The sequence below is a fragment of the Notolabrus celidotus genome, chromosome 23, assembly GCF_009762535.1.
Source record: "Notolabrus celidotus isolate fNotCel1 chromosome 23, fNotCel1.pri, whole genome shotgun sequence".
In the NCBI taxonomy this organism is placed as follows: domain Eukaryota; kingdom Metazoa; phylum Chordata; class Actinopteri; order Labriformes; family Labridae; genus Notolabrus; species Notolabrus celidotus.
Genome location: NC_048294.1, coordinates 16,544,599 through 16,562,043, shown reverse-complemented (window position 1 = coordinate 16,562,043; position 17,445 = coordinate 16,544,599). Strand labels below are relative to the sequence as shown.

Below are 17,445 nucleotides of genomic sequence, written 5' to 3'. Positions count from 1 at the left end.
GGCTGTAAACATGTTTATTATTGCTGCAAAGATGGTCTTTTTTAAATGGGTGTGTATGTGGTTTCCGGTGTTTCAGCAGCCAGCCTCCAGCGGACGCTCGATTAATTGCAGATCATTATCGAATTACCGCCCAGCCCTACATGCAGTTCAACAAATGTGCCAGCCCTTGCTCTAGAGTGGATACATTTAAGAGTCCTAATGCAGTCAACACTTGAGTCCGAGTCATCAGTGCTCATGTCCAAGTCGAGTCCTAGACTCAAGTTTTACAACACTGTCAGTAGTTCACTTCTGTGCACTTGAATCTCTTCTTTGCATGACTGAAAACACATTAACTGAAGAAAGTCAACATGAGCCAAAAGCTTATGAGGATTTTGTAACCCAGCCAATAAAACACCCTCAGGTAACCTATTCCCCTCACCCGACCCTTGTACTTCTGTGTGTCTTACACCTCTTTTTGCTCTGGGCATGAGTCTGCACTGTTTTAGGCTCAGCTGGTTATTAAGGGCAATGAGTTTGCCCTTGCTCCCTTCTCCTTGGAGTGGAAAGAATGCTCTGTGTCCGCCGGGCTGTCACGCTCCAGGAGGGAGGCAGTCTTGTGACGTTTCTGCTGAGCCTAGCCTCACTGGCCTGAGCTGCCTCTCATCGTCCAACCAGCCCAGAGTGGTTCTAGCTGTAGAAAGCAGCGTTTGAAGCAAACCTGTACTGCGTTTGCCCTACTTTCCTGCCAGGTTGTGGGAAGGGTGGCTTACCTGTTGCTGCTGGCTGTGCAGGAAACAGCTGCTCTGACGGTTCAGCAAACACTGAAAGTGTGTCACTTTCTCTTGAAAGCACACCTGCCTCTTCAATCACATGCTTAGTGCTTTATAAAGTGTAACTACGGACCCTCAGAGAGCCAGGAAGGAAAAACAGAGATTTTCCACTTCATTCATTTGGACTTGTGCCACCTCTCCATTGATTGCTTGTGGCCGCTGTTTGCCACTGGTTGCTTTGATGTTGTCCTAACAAAACATTAACAGTGGCTGTCTGTTGGAGTGCAACAGGAAGGACGGTTCTGAAAAATACCAGTCAAGTTAAAAAGCCAAACACAGCCCGGATATGGCCTTCCGGTGCAAAATAAAAAAATACCCTTGTTATCATAATTCTGATCTTAATTCCTGATTCCCTACAAACAAAGCAGCCATTTTTTTTCAAACGTCGAACTCAGTGTGGGAGGCTGAAACGCTGTTATCAATTGGCTCATGTGGAACTGCTACGTTCCAGGATTAAAGGTAGGGTTGGTAGTCACAGAAAACTAGCATGAATTTGAATGTAACATTTCCTCAGGACTCCGTCTAACCCCTCCCCCCCTCCCCTCGGAGCTTCTCCAAAACGGCACCCCCACTTACATGCACGAGCGCCGCTGCTTCGCGACCATTTGTGTTCGTTTGTGTTTTGCACTACATCAACTCATGTCTCACTCAGCGGTAAGAAAACACCAAAACATTATCATAGTGAAAGTTAAAAACATAAACAAACATGAAATGTACGCGCAGGATGCGGGCAGAACGGCAGGACGGGATTTGATTGGTTTCATATTTTGGCTCCTGATGGCAGGGATTGGTTGGTGTTTTACTAGATTTACTCCGGCTGTAGATAGAGGCTTTTTTTCGCTCTTTTTTAAGAATTATGTATTGATTACCATCGGAACTTAAAGATCATTTCAACCAGTATACCAAAAAGTGTATCTAAATCTGACTACCAACCCCAGCTTTAATGCAGAGGAAATCTGATAAATTGTTATCATTCAGTGCTCCCTAATCTGAAAAGACATGGGTAGTAAAAACCCAGAGGTCCATCAGGCCATGAAGACAAAGGAGTAGGAGCACTGCTGGGTCTTTTGATCACATACAGGTGCTCTTTGGAGGCGTGCTTAATTCATCTGGAGAACTGCAAGTGAACTGGGTCACAAAATAAAAACGGCAACCGTGCTTCAAAAAACAAACCAATGCACACTGTACCATTTGTGCAGAATCAAAATGCATTTGTTTCACATGGCAACATATTTTAAAGATAGCAGACCTGCTCAGGTTGTCATCAGGGCCATTGTCAGCATTGGCTTGCACGCCTACTGTATTTTGGGCCACATTTGAAGGCTATGAAATAGATACAACAACCCATAAGATGTCTATTGGACATTATTAACCCAATAAAATAAGAAATCCCCCCCAAAAAATCAGTAATATCAGCGCAAATATCTCTTATTATTCTATTACGACTTGAAGTAAAACCAGCTGGAAGGTCTATGGTTGCCATTGGGTTATTTTAAAAACCTGACCAACCTTTCTCATTCAGTTTCATTAAAGATTGAGCAACAGATATTTAAATACACTCAATTGTAAAAACTTCTATCCATTGATTTCAAATAATTAGTTGGAACCTCAGGTCAGCTTCTGTCTGAAAAACAAATTGAACAAAAACTAACATGATCTTTTCTGTTTGTTATCAGGTGATTTGGCAGTCAGAAGCATATCAAAGGCTGTAGTCAGTCCTTAAATCAAATTTGATTCAACATATTACATGTGTTTAAAAAAATAAGCTGGCACTGTTCAATAAATTCAGGAACACAGTTCACCGTTAGTTTAGTTTTTTTGTTCAGGCAGAGAAGACTGAGAGAGAGAGCTGTTGTTAGCATATGGATATGATATTGCCAGACTATCGCACATAGCACAGGCTTATCTGGAGCCAAAACGCACACAGACTGTGCATGCTCCACCTCTAACAAACCCTGAAGAGCAAGTATTGAGCAGTTGAGTATATCTGCCTTCATAAAGTTTATTTGAACATATTATTTGTCAGCTTCATCCAAAAAAGGGATTTTTATTCTCCTTTTGTTTCCATTATTAACTGAGCTGATACAACCTCTTCACCAAGTTTGGCTGCTCGTCTCATCACATCACATTCTCAAGCTGAATTAGCAAAGGGAGTTATTTATATATCTCATTTAACAAACAGCGATGTACGCATACCGAATCCATTTTGAGTTCAAATAAACTGACTCTAACCTCACTTCCACGCTGTGCCCAGAGAAAGCACAGTGTGGTCGTAGCCTCGTAAAGCAGAGGTTTTGTCACCTCATTGGCACCTTCCACTCAGTCTGGCCTTCACTGCCGGCAGCACGCTGTGATGACAGGTGGCAGAGCGGACCACTTTGCTCTGCAGATCCTCCAAAGCCTATAGATACAGAGTGGCACTTGAGGTAAACACACTGACACTGCTCGAGCTGACACAGTCACTCGCACTGAAGTCCACATGTATGTAAACCAGTCAAAGAAGAAGGGGTTATTTATAGGATCAGCTTGATCTATTTTTAACCTCAGGTCAGCCTGCTCTCTAGGATTATTCCTGCATCAGTGCACGCTTCCATCAGGACTTTCTTGTTCTGCAGTGTCCAAGATACAATACATGACGTTAGTGTGTGTCACTCTCAGCTGCTGTTGAGTCGTGAGTGGACGTGCATGGCAGGGCTCCTGCTGAAATAATTGAGCACTGTCTGTTGTCCAGCATTACACACACAAATAGCTAGACTTGTGCATGCACAGTGCACACACACACACACACGCAGGCAGGCAGGCAGGCTCTTTTTACCCCTGGGGAACGAGCCTCCAAGCTCTTTTGTGTGAATGGGATGAGATCATTGTGAGGCAGAACATGGGGGGATGGAGGAAGGGGTTCCACTGTGTGTACTTAAAAAGAGAAATCTCCCTCTCTCTCTAAAATCTCTCCCTGTCTTGTCTTTTCTCTCTCTGTCTTTTTGCGTCTGCTAAGCTTTGAATTTGAAAAAACAATTTTTAGTAGGACATCCCCGTTTTTTTTTAATGACAGCTGGAGCTTTCCTCTTCCCTGAGGGGTTGTTGGGCTGCAACCTTTTGGCACATTTGCGAGCAAGTTCAGACCAGTGCCCCTGACAAGAAGGAAGATTTTCCGGTCCACTGAAATCAGGGGCCTTTAGGGATGACCCACCCAGGATTTTTAGAGGGAGGAATGAACACTTTGAATTTGGATCCCCAGTTAAGTCCTGCTCTTTACAAAAGTAAAAAGTTAGTACATAACATCATCCAACCACACATGTTTGTCTGAGATGATCAGTGCTACTGACACTGCTTCATTAGTTGATCTTCCATGCAGGAAGTATGAATACACATTTCTACGACCATAGAGCCTCCAAACATTTGAAAAATAGTCTCTGAATGAACCAAATAAACATGAACCATTAGCCTTCGCCTGACTTTACTGTCTGCTTGACTGCATCTGAAGTCATGCCACCACCAACTTCATGAGCTTGAGTTTAAATCAGGATGAAGGACTGGAGACTGCCTCATATACCCATGTGTTAGACTAAGAGATGTTAAGGGTTAATCAAGTATCGAGTAATTGATTGTTCAGAACGAGCTTGAACACACATTTAAAAAAAGATTATATCAGCTAGAAATAAATAACGAGTGATCACATATATCCCATCTTTGAATACACAGCCACCAGTAGCTCTGCATACAAGCCACATCAGGTGGCGGCTGTGGCTCAGTGGTTGAGTCTTTTTCGATCCAAAGTGTCCTTGGGCAAGACACCTAGCTCCAAACTTCCCCCAGTTGCTGAACCATCCGTGTGTGAATGGGATTAGTTAATACTGATGGGTGCTCCTGCCATCAGTTAATGAATGTGATAATAGGTCATGTAAAAGCGCTTTGAGTGGTGGCATTTATCAGCGCCCTCTGAGCAGGTGTTTTCTGCTGCTTGGTGAGGGACGATTATTGACTCTTTTATTTTTAGGAAAATCAAAGTACTAAGAAAGGAGCTTAAAAGGATCAACCTGTTTTGAATCCACTATGCGAACAGTTGTACGTTTCGGTTTGGCTTTCTCTCTCAGGCTCATGGCATCATCACCCAGTCATGCTGTGTTGTCATTTTCAGAGTGAGTTATGATCCTCAGACATGCTGTCAGTGCTGGCAGACATGCTCTGCAATCATGAAAGAAGCATTTGCACAACTTGAAATGATGATTGCTACTGCTTGGAGGATATTTCATACTGATTCCAGGAGTGTGAACCAAGTCCTTTTTGTTTCTATATGACTGAGATAAAGTTGTGATAACTGTAAATGTTGAGGAGTCATTTGAGTTCACACCAATAAGGTTGTGTGGGATGCTCAGAGAGGAGCCGAGCACGCACACTGTGTAATGTCACGTGTACCGGAGCAAAAGCCAATCAAGACGCGAGCTGACTCAGCTGACTGACGGAAGAGGAAGTAAAGACAAACAAAAACATGGGACCGGTGAAAACAAAAGTCTCTTGGACCTCCGAAATGGAAGACCAACTGGTTGATTTGTGGCAACAGCATGAATGTTTATATAACGTTTCGTCCTAAATCTACCACAACAGGACGGACAAAGAGAAGACTTGGACTGAAATTCTGTCCGCCATGTTTGTTTACACCGAAGTCACGTTTTACTATGCAAGATTTGGAATATTGAGTGTGAAGAACCTGATGCTCTGCTGAAGAATTGGTTGGTGCTCCGTAGTGCACACCACACACTATAAGATCAGAAGAGAGAAATCTTGCGCGATCTGTCTTTTGTTATCATCAAGTGTGTGGTCTCTAAATGTGTGAAGGTTTGAAGGATCCTGTAATGAAGAGATTGTGTCCACGTCAAGGTTAGCGCTGTAAGTATTCAGAGCTGCAGGGAAGCCAGAAGGATTTTCAGAGTAACTGGTCAGTTTACATGTCCTCTGCAGCCTGGGTGTATTTTGGTCATGACTTGTAGTGACCCTAGTCCAGGAGTGCAGCCCAGACAAAGAGCATGACACTGGATCATCGGGGCTCTGGAGTAACAGAGGAACAGGTTTTTTGAAACGAGGAGGGAGGGGCACAACCTTCAGAGGCTGTTTAGAGCTCAAGTTACATCAGTTGACTCAATACAGTGGAAATTGAAGGGACCGGTTTTGCCTGCCAGTTTAACTCAATCATTTTACCATTTGACCCATGAAGCTGTGCTATTTTTCGCCCTGAGGTTTAAAATGTCCTGCATATTCTCTTTCCACCCTGCAAGTGCAGAACGAGTAAGGCAGAACATCCTAAATGTGCCGTTCCCTTCTGTTTACAATAGCTTTAAAGCTTTTAGCCTCATCAACTGTCAACACCAGAGACGTTTACAGCTGCGACCATGTTTTATTTGCTCACAAGACATAAAACCAGACAATAAAAAAGCTGTTTCTTCCATTTTACATCAGAAAAACCCAGACAGTGGACTTTATTTGGATGTGGTAGACTCCAGAGAGCATGTCAGCTATACTAAATGTACCCTTGAAAGACTGGTATCAATTTCCCTCAGCTAGAGTAACACTAGTCGCAGCTCAGGGTCGTCCCGCTTGGCATTGTTGGGGCTGTGTTGCCAAGGCAGCAGCGATGTTTGTGTATCATAGGGTGTCACAAAGAGATATTTGTATAGTTGTGGTGGCACAGAGGGACTGTTACAGGCTGTGTCCACACTCAGATACGTGTACAGGGAACTATTATGACTCACTGCAGTATCAGTGTTGCATGCTAATTTGATATATGCATATATAAAGCGCCAGAAATAACATACAAAGGCCAAGAGTGTTTATTTTGAGTGCACCATGTTGTTCAAAGTGACCGGTCCCTTTTTAATTTTGCAGATGTGAAAGCTCAACTGTTTTTTATTTATATAACACCTTTCATACATCCAAGCATTCAGCCCGAAGTGCTTTACAAAAGAATAGAAAACAACAGCAACAGAAAATGATGCAAGGCTAAAACAAGATAGAGGAATGTGATATGAAATACTTTAAAAATAAAAATGTAATCAAATCAATTAAGATAAAATCAATCAATTAAATAAAATCAAATTAATACCAGAACAATAAAATTAGATAATAAAAAAAGAAGAAGATATAATAAAAATAAAATAAATGAAAATGATGCTGAAACAATGGTCATAAAAGTAATAAAAGTAATCCTCTTACTCTGAAAAACTCTGTTATTGTCTTTTTAATGCTTTTATTTACTCAACCATTTTTATTTATTCATTTATTTGTTTTTATTTATTTATTTTAATTAATTAATTTTATTTATTTATCCTTGAAAAACCTCTCAACAATGATTTAATAGTCTATTTTCACACCACTTCATTCTGTCTAATTGTTTTGTATTCCTTTTAACCTCTTGCGTTGCATTTGGTTCTGCATTGTTAAAGTTCCTCCTCCCTGTCATTCTAAAGGTTTGCTGTTATTTGAACCATGCTTTGTTTGTCAAAGCACTTTGTAAACATTTGTTTTTAAAGGAGCTATATAAATAAAGTTATTATTATTATTATTATTATTATTATTATTATTATTATTATTATTATTATTATTATTATTATTATTATGCAGTCCAGGGATAAAAGTAAATTACTCCAAGTTAAAAGCCAGATTAAAAAAATGGTAAGACTTAAGTTTACTTTTAAAACACCCAGAGAGCTCACTGTTTTAATGTCCATGGACGGAGAGACACAACTAATCAAACTTTGAATTTAACCTCTGCATGGTCCCCCACCTTGCTTTTGTATTAGAACAGGAAATAGTAAAACATGATTGATGTAAAGCTGCTTTAAAGTGTAGATGGGAAAGTCCCTGAAGTGTCCATGTACGTCACATTTAGTGGTAAATCAGCCCACAAAGTGAAATACATTTTTTACTGTTTGATTTGCCAAACTCTTTTTTAAAAAAAATCTTATTGCACAAAAAGTCTCTTCCAAATAAGGAAAAATTTCGGTAACTCTCAAATTCTGCGAAGTAAATGTGTTTACTGTCCTCTGTGACGTGCATATTGATTCACGCTGCACAGTGGCAATTCAGATCACATTCAAAGGCCAATAAGGACTAAACAGATCCTGGTGTTGGCTTGGGTCATATTTGTTTTCCCTTGTTCTCTTGTGTCTGTGTTCCCAGATGTGACACTTTGTGTTGATCTGTGTCGGGAAGCCGTATGACTCAGCCTTGATGTTTTTATACCAGAGTTGCTATTTATGAGCAGATCAAGTTTTGTGACAAAAATGTGCATGTTGCTTCAGATCATCAACACTCAGAACAGGGTTGTTCAATGAAGGTAATACCAAACAGACGTCTGAACATGCACACAATCTGCTCTGGAACAGCTTTAAATGGACAATACCCCTTAAGAGTCTTGAATATTGAGTACTTGGAGAAACTTTACGTCAGTGTTAAAGGTTAAAATGAATAAACAGATAAAAATAACTTTCATTAAAACTCTTTTCCAGGACAGTAACTCTTACAGAAAGTTAAAGAATAAAGGAACTTGTACATCCAGAGCCATAGATTCAGCTTTACGCTCTCATTCCCTCTCAGTTTGAAATGCCACTTTCCCCTCAGGCAGTTTTTGACTTTACAACGTGTGTGAACATGCCTAATTCCTCCCAGTCTTTTAAAGCGGCTATAGCTAATATTTTCATATTAACAATGGATGAAATGACTGTGTGTAATGTGAAAGGGATTACACCGAGAATTATCAGATGACTTAGCTTTTCCTTGTAGCCATTCAAAGCTTTACCGACCTTTCTTCAGTCATTATGTTTTGCTGTTTCACTTTAGCCTCACTGTGTTATTTTTGGCTGTAGCAGGTAGATTTTTTTTCCTCCTTATGGTTAGCAGGTCAGTGATAAATAGGAAGTAGAGTTTAGCATGTTATGACTCTTGTAGAGGCCAGATGAGACAAGTGTAAGTTAGTACCTCGTTGATCAAGAGTTTAGAAAACTGTCCAAATGAACGCTGATGTTCCAACATTTCTGCGTAATGTGTAAGAGCAACTGTTGCTCAGTTGGTGACGTACATCAAACAGTATTAGAGTTTTTGATGATGTGCCAGCTTCTGTGTGAATCAACAACTGAATCAGAGACTGAAATCAGAGGTATTCTTTTGAGAAATTATGATCAGTGATGTGTTTTATTTTTTTCAAAGATGTTTATTTTAATTTACACATTATAAACAGAGGATCAATGTAAACAATTAAAACAAGTGATTTTTTTGTATAAGAAAACAAAACAATTGAATGAATGAAAAAAAAACCAATAATAATAAATGATAATAATTTAAAATAAGAAATAAAAAAATAAACAAGAAAATAAACAATAGTTCAAATATAATTAAATTAATAGGTTAATATTTAAAAAATAAATAAGTGTGGGGCGCTGGCCCCATATACAGAGGCTACAGTCCTCGTTGCAGAGGTCGCCGGTTCGACTCCTGGCCGGGACCATTTCCTCCATGTCTTACCCACCTCTCTACTCCCCACAATTCCTGTCTCTCTTCAGCTGTCGTAGATTAATCATTACACCCCTATTGTTTACATCTGGATAGTTGTTGTCATCAACCAAAAGCCAAGCTGCAGCTTCAGCTCGTGGCAGGCGGCGGTGATACAGCTCAGACACAACATATGCCTGACATTCTAGCCCTACGTTAATAAAATATGAGTGACTCCTTTACCGGACTAGTAATTCTGGTGTCAACTAGCGAGGGTGACAACGTTTATTCATGTAGCCGTCCAAGAACATCTGAAGACACAGACAGATAGACCTGTGTGTGCTATATAAACAGTAAGCATTATTATCATGTAAGTTGTAGAAAATACACACTCTTAAACATTTATTAATCACACTTCACATAGCAAGTTGAATACCATGACACGTGGCATATTGTTCTCACATCACACAGGGAGCCTATCCAGTCACTGGTTTAATCATTTGGATACATTTCCTGTCCAGTCGTTCACATAAAAACATTTCATAATGTGGTTCAGCAAATCCAGTCTGAGAAAAACAACCTTTTACTTTTCAACAGTGTTTTGACCGATGAGACATAACCATGGATACAGACAAAGCTGTAAATGTCTTTGAAGCAGTATGTCTTCACATTGCTTTATGACTCTAGATTGCTGTTGTACACGATCATAAGATAAAATAAGAGCTCGTTCCTGCAGGACGGGGACAGAAATTAGTCATTGTATTTGCAAAAAGCAACATCTGGTAACAGTTTGGCTTTTATAAATGAGGACAAAGTCTCAGTCACACTCATAAGAACGAGTGAATGTCCTACTTTAGTTGGAAAATAATAAAATAGAGGGGATTCAGAAGGCTGGTTTCATTTGAAGAAGCAAACAGGGATATCAGAAACTCAGGATATGATAATACTTTGATTAAGAGCGCACACTATGATATTTATTGCAATCATTTTGAAAAAGACAAATGAAGACTTATACTTTGGCCCCAGCATGTTTACCTTCTGAATCCTATGTTGCTGACTGCAGAAAAAGTCCAAAGGTCTTTGGCTGTATATTCAGTGATACATCTTATGATCTCTTGAGTTCTCACACCGATTTGAGGAAGTTAGGCTGTAAACACCTCCAGTTTCTTTGTCCCAATTTCTTTTCAAATCTTTTTTGAGGGGACTATTAGTGAAGTGGCTTCTCTTACAGCACTGTCTGGGAGTGTCTAACTATTGTTTTACATTTGTCACCGTCACCTTTTATCCTTTCTCGTATCTTGACACAGGAAACCAAAATGCTTCCACACGAGATGTAAAAGCCACCGGAGCAATCACAGTTTCTGAGTCAACGATGCAGAGTGCAAAGGATGATGGGTACACATGGGATGATTGTCCGTGTACTTCCCACTCCCCCCCCTGCTTTGCTTCTCTGCAGCGGAAACAAAACTACACTTTTTTCCCCAGGAGACCTCTCATTCATACCGTCACATGCCCATGACAACACTTTTGTTCTCACGATATCAGGAAATTGTTGATTCCATTACATCCCTAGAAGTAAAACATATTAATGCACAAGAAAGAGAGATGTGGGAGATCAAGGGCATACCTATCTCGGCTTTTTCATCCCGACTCCAACACTCACCTCTCCCAAGAATTGAAGGAGGGACCTTCTAATCCCCCTTTATTCTTTAATATGCCATTATTTGCTTGTGGAAACTTACCCTCATCCATCCCCTGCCTCAGGTAACATGACGTATAACTGTATTGTTTCTGCTGCCTGAGGCTCGTGTTGATACAGTGACATGCTCTGCCCTTTGGTTTGAATGTTTTCCCGAGATTGTTTTAAAGAGGAATGTAAAAATGGGGCCATATTCTGGGCACATGTCCAGCTACATTCTTCAAAGGTACGTGTCAAGAGTATAGGGCTGGCAGTATACTTGAAATAATCAACTTTGGCTGGGTCACAAAGACAGAGTGCCAAGTCTATGGCTAAAAAGCAGTGCAAGGTTTATAATTTAATGAGATTTGGGTGACTATACTAATCTTGTCTGGGACTGAGTACTATACGAATGTATTATGTCGGATTCTAGTCTAACCTACAGTATATTTCTTCTACCGTCCTCTCGGAGTGTTCAATTAAAATTGAAGTCCAGAACATCAATGAAACAACCACAATGCACTGCCTTTATCTGCGTCATGAAGTCCACAGATGTAAGTTGCTGCACAGAGAGGCTTTTTTTCCCTCCTGCCACAGCAGACTCACCACTGGAAAAATTGAACTTCCTGAATAAGTCTGAACTACTCTTTGAATGCTGAAGTGGATGTATTTACTTTGCGTTTCTGTTTCTCCTTCGGCAACCAGTTTGTCTCTGTTGTTTTTGGACAGGCTTAAAAAGTCAGGTGCTTTCTTTGCTCCAGGAACATTGATTCTTTGTACCATGTTGAATACAACGTAAATAGTGCAGCAGTTCTAACTTTTATATTCTCCTAACTACACACATAAAAAGTTTCTTTTATGTTTCTTGGCAAATATTGTATAGAAACATGGCAATTTTGCAAATCACTTTAAAAGGGCATATGAATAAATACTTGTGTACTATATTAACATTTGCAGTGTTGTTAAGGGCCTGCCAAGTGGTTTGAGGCATCCTCTGTATGCATGTAAAAACTATGAGTGTGTATTCATTGTATTAAAAACACCCCTAACAAGTTACTGATGGCCAAGTTGACTATTATGCCTTGATTTTTTAATGAGGAACATAATCATTTAAAAATCACAGAACAAAGACAGGTTTTTGCAACTCTGCCAAGATATCTCATACTTTTAAAGCTCAAGTCAAATTTTTCAAACTTATATCAAACGTTTTAAAGACTTCAGTCCCTGTTTGATTTACGTTTTCAGTGGCATTTCGAAGCATTCCTCCAGGCCCGGGCTGCTCTCCCTTGGCTCTCTGGAGTCGCCCGAGCTTTAACTCTCTCCACATAGTTGGATCAGTGCGGTGATATACAATGACAAGAGTGTTTGTGCATGTTAACAAATCCAGTCCCTTCATTACCCCTTATTTTTCCTCAGTTTGTGGTGCTGCTTCTTAAAGAGTCCTTTTATAGCTGGGGCCACAGTATTACTTAGCATTCTGTGTATGCTTGCATGTGTAATCTATCCCACTGTCCTGAGGTAATATGTAAGAGCTGTGCTTTCACCAACATACAGTGCCCTTGTTTGCTACAGCATAAAGACAGTATCTGATTCTGTTGCATGTGTGAAGAGAAGGCTGTGCTTTAACGGCAGTCTTCTGGAAACTGTGGTATAAAAGGGTGCATCATCAGCATAACATGAAATCCTCTCTCGTCTATAACACAACTAACCTCAATGTTTTTGCCTCAGGTACGCCCAGCCATGATCGAGGACAAGGGTCACCGTGTGACCGACTACTTTGTGGTAGCTGGGCTGACGGACAAGTCCAAGCCCCTGGAGCAGGACCTATCAGAGACGAAGTCCGGCGGGCCCAAAGCACCTATCACCGACTTGGCTGTCATTAACAGGTCGGCAGGAGAAACTGTACCGGAGGGCTTCACTTGCATCGACATCACCTACAGCGGCCAGCCAGCTAACCTTAATCATGGCAGTCTTAAGAGCCCGGAGCTATTTCTGTGCTACAAGAGGAGTCGAGGGAAGTCTCCACTCATTGATATCGGGTGAGTCAGCAGTTGTTTTTTTAAGTCGGTTTGTTATCTTCAATTTTTGTAGTCCAAGAGCATCAAAGGCTAACACAAAAATATATTGTTGGTTTTGGATTATAGCTTGGTCTAAATCTTTAGTTTGTAGATGATGTTACAGCCAGTAATGGCCCTTTTCCACAACAGTTCACACTTGGTTTGGGTTTCTTTTCCACCAGCCCGAGTACCAACTCACGGTGGGCGGGGTCGTCATAAACACAGCTGCACGAAACTGCGTCCACGTCGTTTTGAACGCAACACAACAATCACAAACAATGGAGGACATGGAGGCAATGGTGTACTTGCTGCTCGGTCTGTGGCTTTTTTGTCGCAAGCCGAGTGAGAGAGGGAAGCAAAAGAGAGCACAAAAATACTGATGTTGTTTTTAAAAAAATAGCTGGTTTGATTCCTGTATTGGGTGACGCACTTTTGACTCTTCAGTGAAGGCATTCTCTGACCAATCAGTGGCCGGCAGTCCGTCAACGTCACCTTTTAGTATCGGCTCAGCTCGCTTGGAACCAGAGCAGAGCAGGTACGGAAAACTGGTATCTGACACGAGGTACCGCGCCCGTGGAAACCCAACACAAACCGAGTAGAGTTGAGTCAAGTCAAGTAGAGTAGGGCTAAGACAGGCCGGTGGAAAAGGGCCATTATTTAACAGGGATTGGAATTTACAGTAATCCTTGTACTCAATTACTCCAATTACCTAATGAACCATTACTCCAGTACTCGCAATTATACTTTTTTTTTAAACCGTAAACAAAAATAAATAAATAAAAGTCCGTCGGACACGGATCTACCAGACCAGAATTGTAACAGCCACTTTGTCAACATGTTGTAAATAAACTCTAGCTTTTGCTGCCTTTTCTTCATACATCTTTTCCTCTCTCGTAGTTGTTCTCAGTGATGGTAGCTTGTACTCCGGCTCGACTAATGTGATCAGCTCTTTGAAGCCTTCTCCTTCGACAAAACTTAATGGGAGCATATCTCCAGTTACCATTTTGGTTATCATCAGGCTAATCTTCTCCGCTCTGGTTTCATCACAACGGCGTGTGCTAACAGGGTGAGCAAAAGACGTGATGCGAGACTGCCTGTTATCTGTCTCCGCTGTTTTCTCCTTGTGCTTTAAGCGTATGTGGTTAATCATCAAACTAGTATTTCTATGGTAGCCAAGTTTAACGCCACATATCTTGCACTGCTCATTAACTTCATCGTTTTTTCGAAGCACTTCCAGACATTACTTTATTTAACTCACATGTCGCAGGTGTCGCAGACGGTTCTGTGTTTGTTGTGCTTTCGCTTTCGGTTGAATAACGTGTCCCTAGAGAGTTGCCGTAGCTGCCGTAAAACAGTTGTTTTTGCTGAAATCTGACTCGGTGTGTTCTAAAGCTGAAGCTGTGGCCAGTGAAGTCATACATTTATATACCATTAATTATTTTCCTACCTGGTATTTTCATTTAGGCGAAAACAAAAAGCACATGGTCACACATGTAACGCTGTATGAGTTCAAGTTATGTTGCCAGCTGCGCAAGTAACAAAGTGCTACTTGAAAAATGGGGTCAATGGTGAGTACCTGAGTACCCGAGTATTCGTATCCATCCCTATTATTTAACAAACACTAAATTTAGCTTTCATCCAACCAATGAAATTCTCAATCTTGTCTCTGCTCCTGTAGCTTATTGCAGATTTAGCTTAGTGTGCTAAAGGGGAAAAGTACAAAAATACAATTAAAGGTCCTCCAAAGTTTTTAGCTGTAGTGCTAACTGCTCACTAAGAATTTCACGCCCATTAAGATAGATAGATAGATAGATAGATCGATAGATAGATAGATAGATAGATAGATAGATAGATAGATAGATAGATAGATAGACCAAAAATACATATATAAAACACAAAAAAACAATAAACATCCACCCAGCCTCACAATGGTGCACATCTTCCCACATATATACTCACCGGCACATACACCAATAGAAAAGAAATACAGGTAGGAAAATGAATTGTTGCTTATTACATGGCAACATTTTGACCAAGAAGTGAGAGGAAGTAGGTGTTTACTGCTTCATTCACTCACATCTGCTGCGTCATGAACTTTTCAGCCACACCTCTTGGCATGCATCCACGGATCCAATTTCCCTGCTTCCTACTATTATCGCACAAGAGGTGATTCATTTAATGATGTCCTGTTAGCCTCAAGCTGCCTCTGCTCCTGAAGCCAAGCACCAGAAATGTTATCTAAGTTGTATGTAGCAGGAAACCCTCCATAAATGCAATATTATTGAGAACAATGATGCAACAGTCTGAGGTATTTCCGTTCTCCACACCTTTAGTCTTTGTCTGAAACCTCTTTGTGTCCCCCTATAACAAACTGGAGTTTCCAGTTACAACAGACAACATTCTGCTATTCAGTCTTTGCAAGGTCGACTGTTTAAATGGTTGCAACACATTGACCTCATTCTACTTGTTTAGTGATAGATCAAAACTGATATCAATGTGATCCCTTTCTGCTAATTGTAGCTCCAACCTGCAGAACCGAGTTAAAGCCCTCATGAAGCCCTGTTGACATCACTGCACCGAGCATAAACGGAAGATCGTATGTCATGTCATGTTTCCTTTAAGAGATTGAGCAATCCCTGTTTAGCATGTTTGCAGACTTATGGGGTGTAGGAGAGAACAGCAAGCTTACATTTTAGGATCTGCATCCTTTTGAAAAACTACTTCATGATGTTAATTTTACGCTGGTTGAAGCACCAAAGCTAGTCATGCTAGTCATAATGATACTGTTTCCACAAGCTTCTTTTCTGTGTGGCTGCAAGCATATAAAGAGACTGTAATGTAAAATCCATGACTGTGAGGTCTTCTATTAATAAGCAATCACATAACCCATGTGCTATTGTCCACAGATGATGTACTCCTCTGGAAACAATGGTCAACTTTGATGCATTTCAGTGTAGCGAGTGTTTAGAGTTATATGTCTCTCCTTTTAGTCCCCTGCCCAATAATTCTTACAGTCCAGTTAGCAAAATGAAAAGCAATTTGCCCTTTCAGATATGTCTGCAAAGTAAACGCTGTCATGTCCACTACATTCCTTGGAGAAGTGTTTATTAGGGGTGTAACAATTATTTTTAACGACGATTCGATTTGTATCATGATTCGTGGTTGCCGATGCGATTAAAGGACGATATTGGGGGGCGCTGGTGGCCTAGCGGTCTAAGCGCCCCACGTACAGAGGCTACAGTCCTCGTCGCAGGGGTCGCTGGTTCGATTCCCGGCCGGTCGACCATTTCCTGCATGTCTTCCCCCGCTCACTACTCCCCACATTTCCTGTCTCTCTTCAGCTGTCCTAAATAATAAAAGGAAGAAAGCCCCAAAAATATATATATAAAAAAATAAAATAAATAAAGGACGATATTGGTACATTTAGAACGATAAGATCCAAATCAATTCAGTCACTTTTCAGCCAAAAATTCAACCAGTGTGACTGAAATAAATACATTGAAATTGGACAGTCCTAGTTTCCTGTTATTTCTTGCAAGGGAATCAGGTATAAATTAATTATGGATATAAACAAACAAGTAAACAACAATTGATGGCAAATGAATTCACATTTTATTTGAATAAAGTGCAATCAACACTTCAGGTTGAATTAACAGGAGCTTAACCTAAGCCTGAGGCTTCTGCAGAGCTGATCTTACCTGGCGCTGCTGCTGCAGGGGGAACGCTGCAAGAGGTGCCTGGACAGTCAGCATGGTGTAAAATCCCATGGCGCCTTAGTAGGTGGTTGGATAGATTTGTCGGGTTGCCGTGGTACTTTACTTGACCTTTTACATATCCTACAAATAGCTAGTGACTTATTTAGAACATCTCCGTCTTAGCAAAAGATGCTCCCCGGCTTCTCCTCTGCCATCCACCACGCTGTTTTGTTGTCTGCTATCGTGTGGCGATGACGTCACAGACAGGCAGCCTGAATTTAGTAACGATTAACGGTTTTATCATTAAAAGTGCAAAATAAACACATCCATATAAAGTCTGCTGTGCTTAAATCCAATGCGTTATTTCCTAGTGTCGATACAATCGATTTACCTTTAAAAACAATGTTAGATTGATATAAGTCGTCCGGAAGGCCAACTTGCAGAGCACAGATCGATGTAGTCGCATCATAGGAATAAAAATGGATACATCGATGTAGTAGATGAATCGTTACACCCCTAGTGTTTATACATCAGTTTCTGTCAAGTCTCAGTTTCACTGTATATAATTAGCTACACTAAGTCCTTGGTCTGGCTTACTTCAGCAGTATTGAAAAATAAACATTTGTGAATTATCAACAGGTCTGAGCGTTACATGACTTCCTTTTGGTGCCCTGCATTGTTTACAGACCAATTAGCAGCATGAGAAGTGACCATGCCTTCAGTAA

The 17,445-nt window shown here is 40.7% G+C and overlaps 1 protein-coding gene across 2 annotated transcripts in view; it reads left to right on the top strand.

Annotated features, from left to right (window-relative positions):
• dennd4c (DENN/MADD domain containing 4C) overlaps nt 1–17,445 on the top strand; it is a 49,322-nt gene that overhangs the window by 2,579 nt on the left and 29,298 nt on the right. For both annotated transcript variants that reach the window (XM_034676237.1, XM_034676236.1), the window contains exon 2: nt 12,697–13,007. In XM_034676237.1, the coding sequence (XP_034532128.1) occupies nt 12,709–13,007 (299 nt within the window). In that variant the 5' untranslated portion in view covers nt 12,697–12,708. The remainder of the gene's footprint in view (nt 1–12,696; nt 13,008–17,445) is intronic.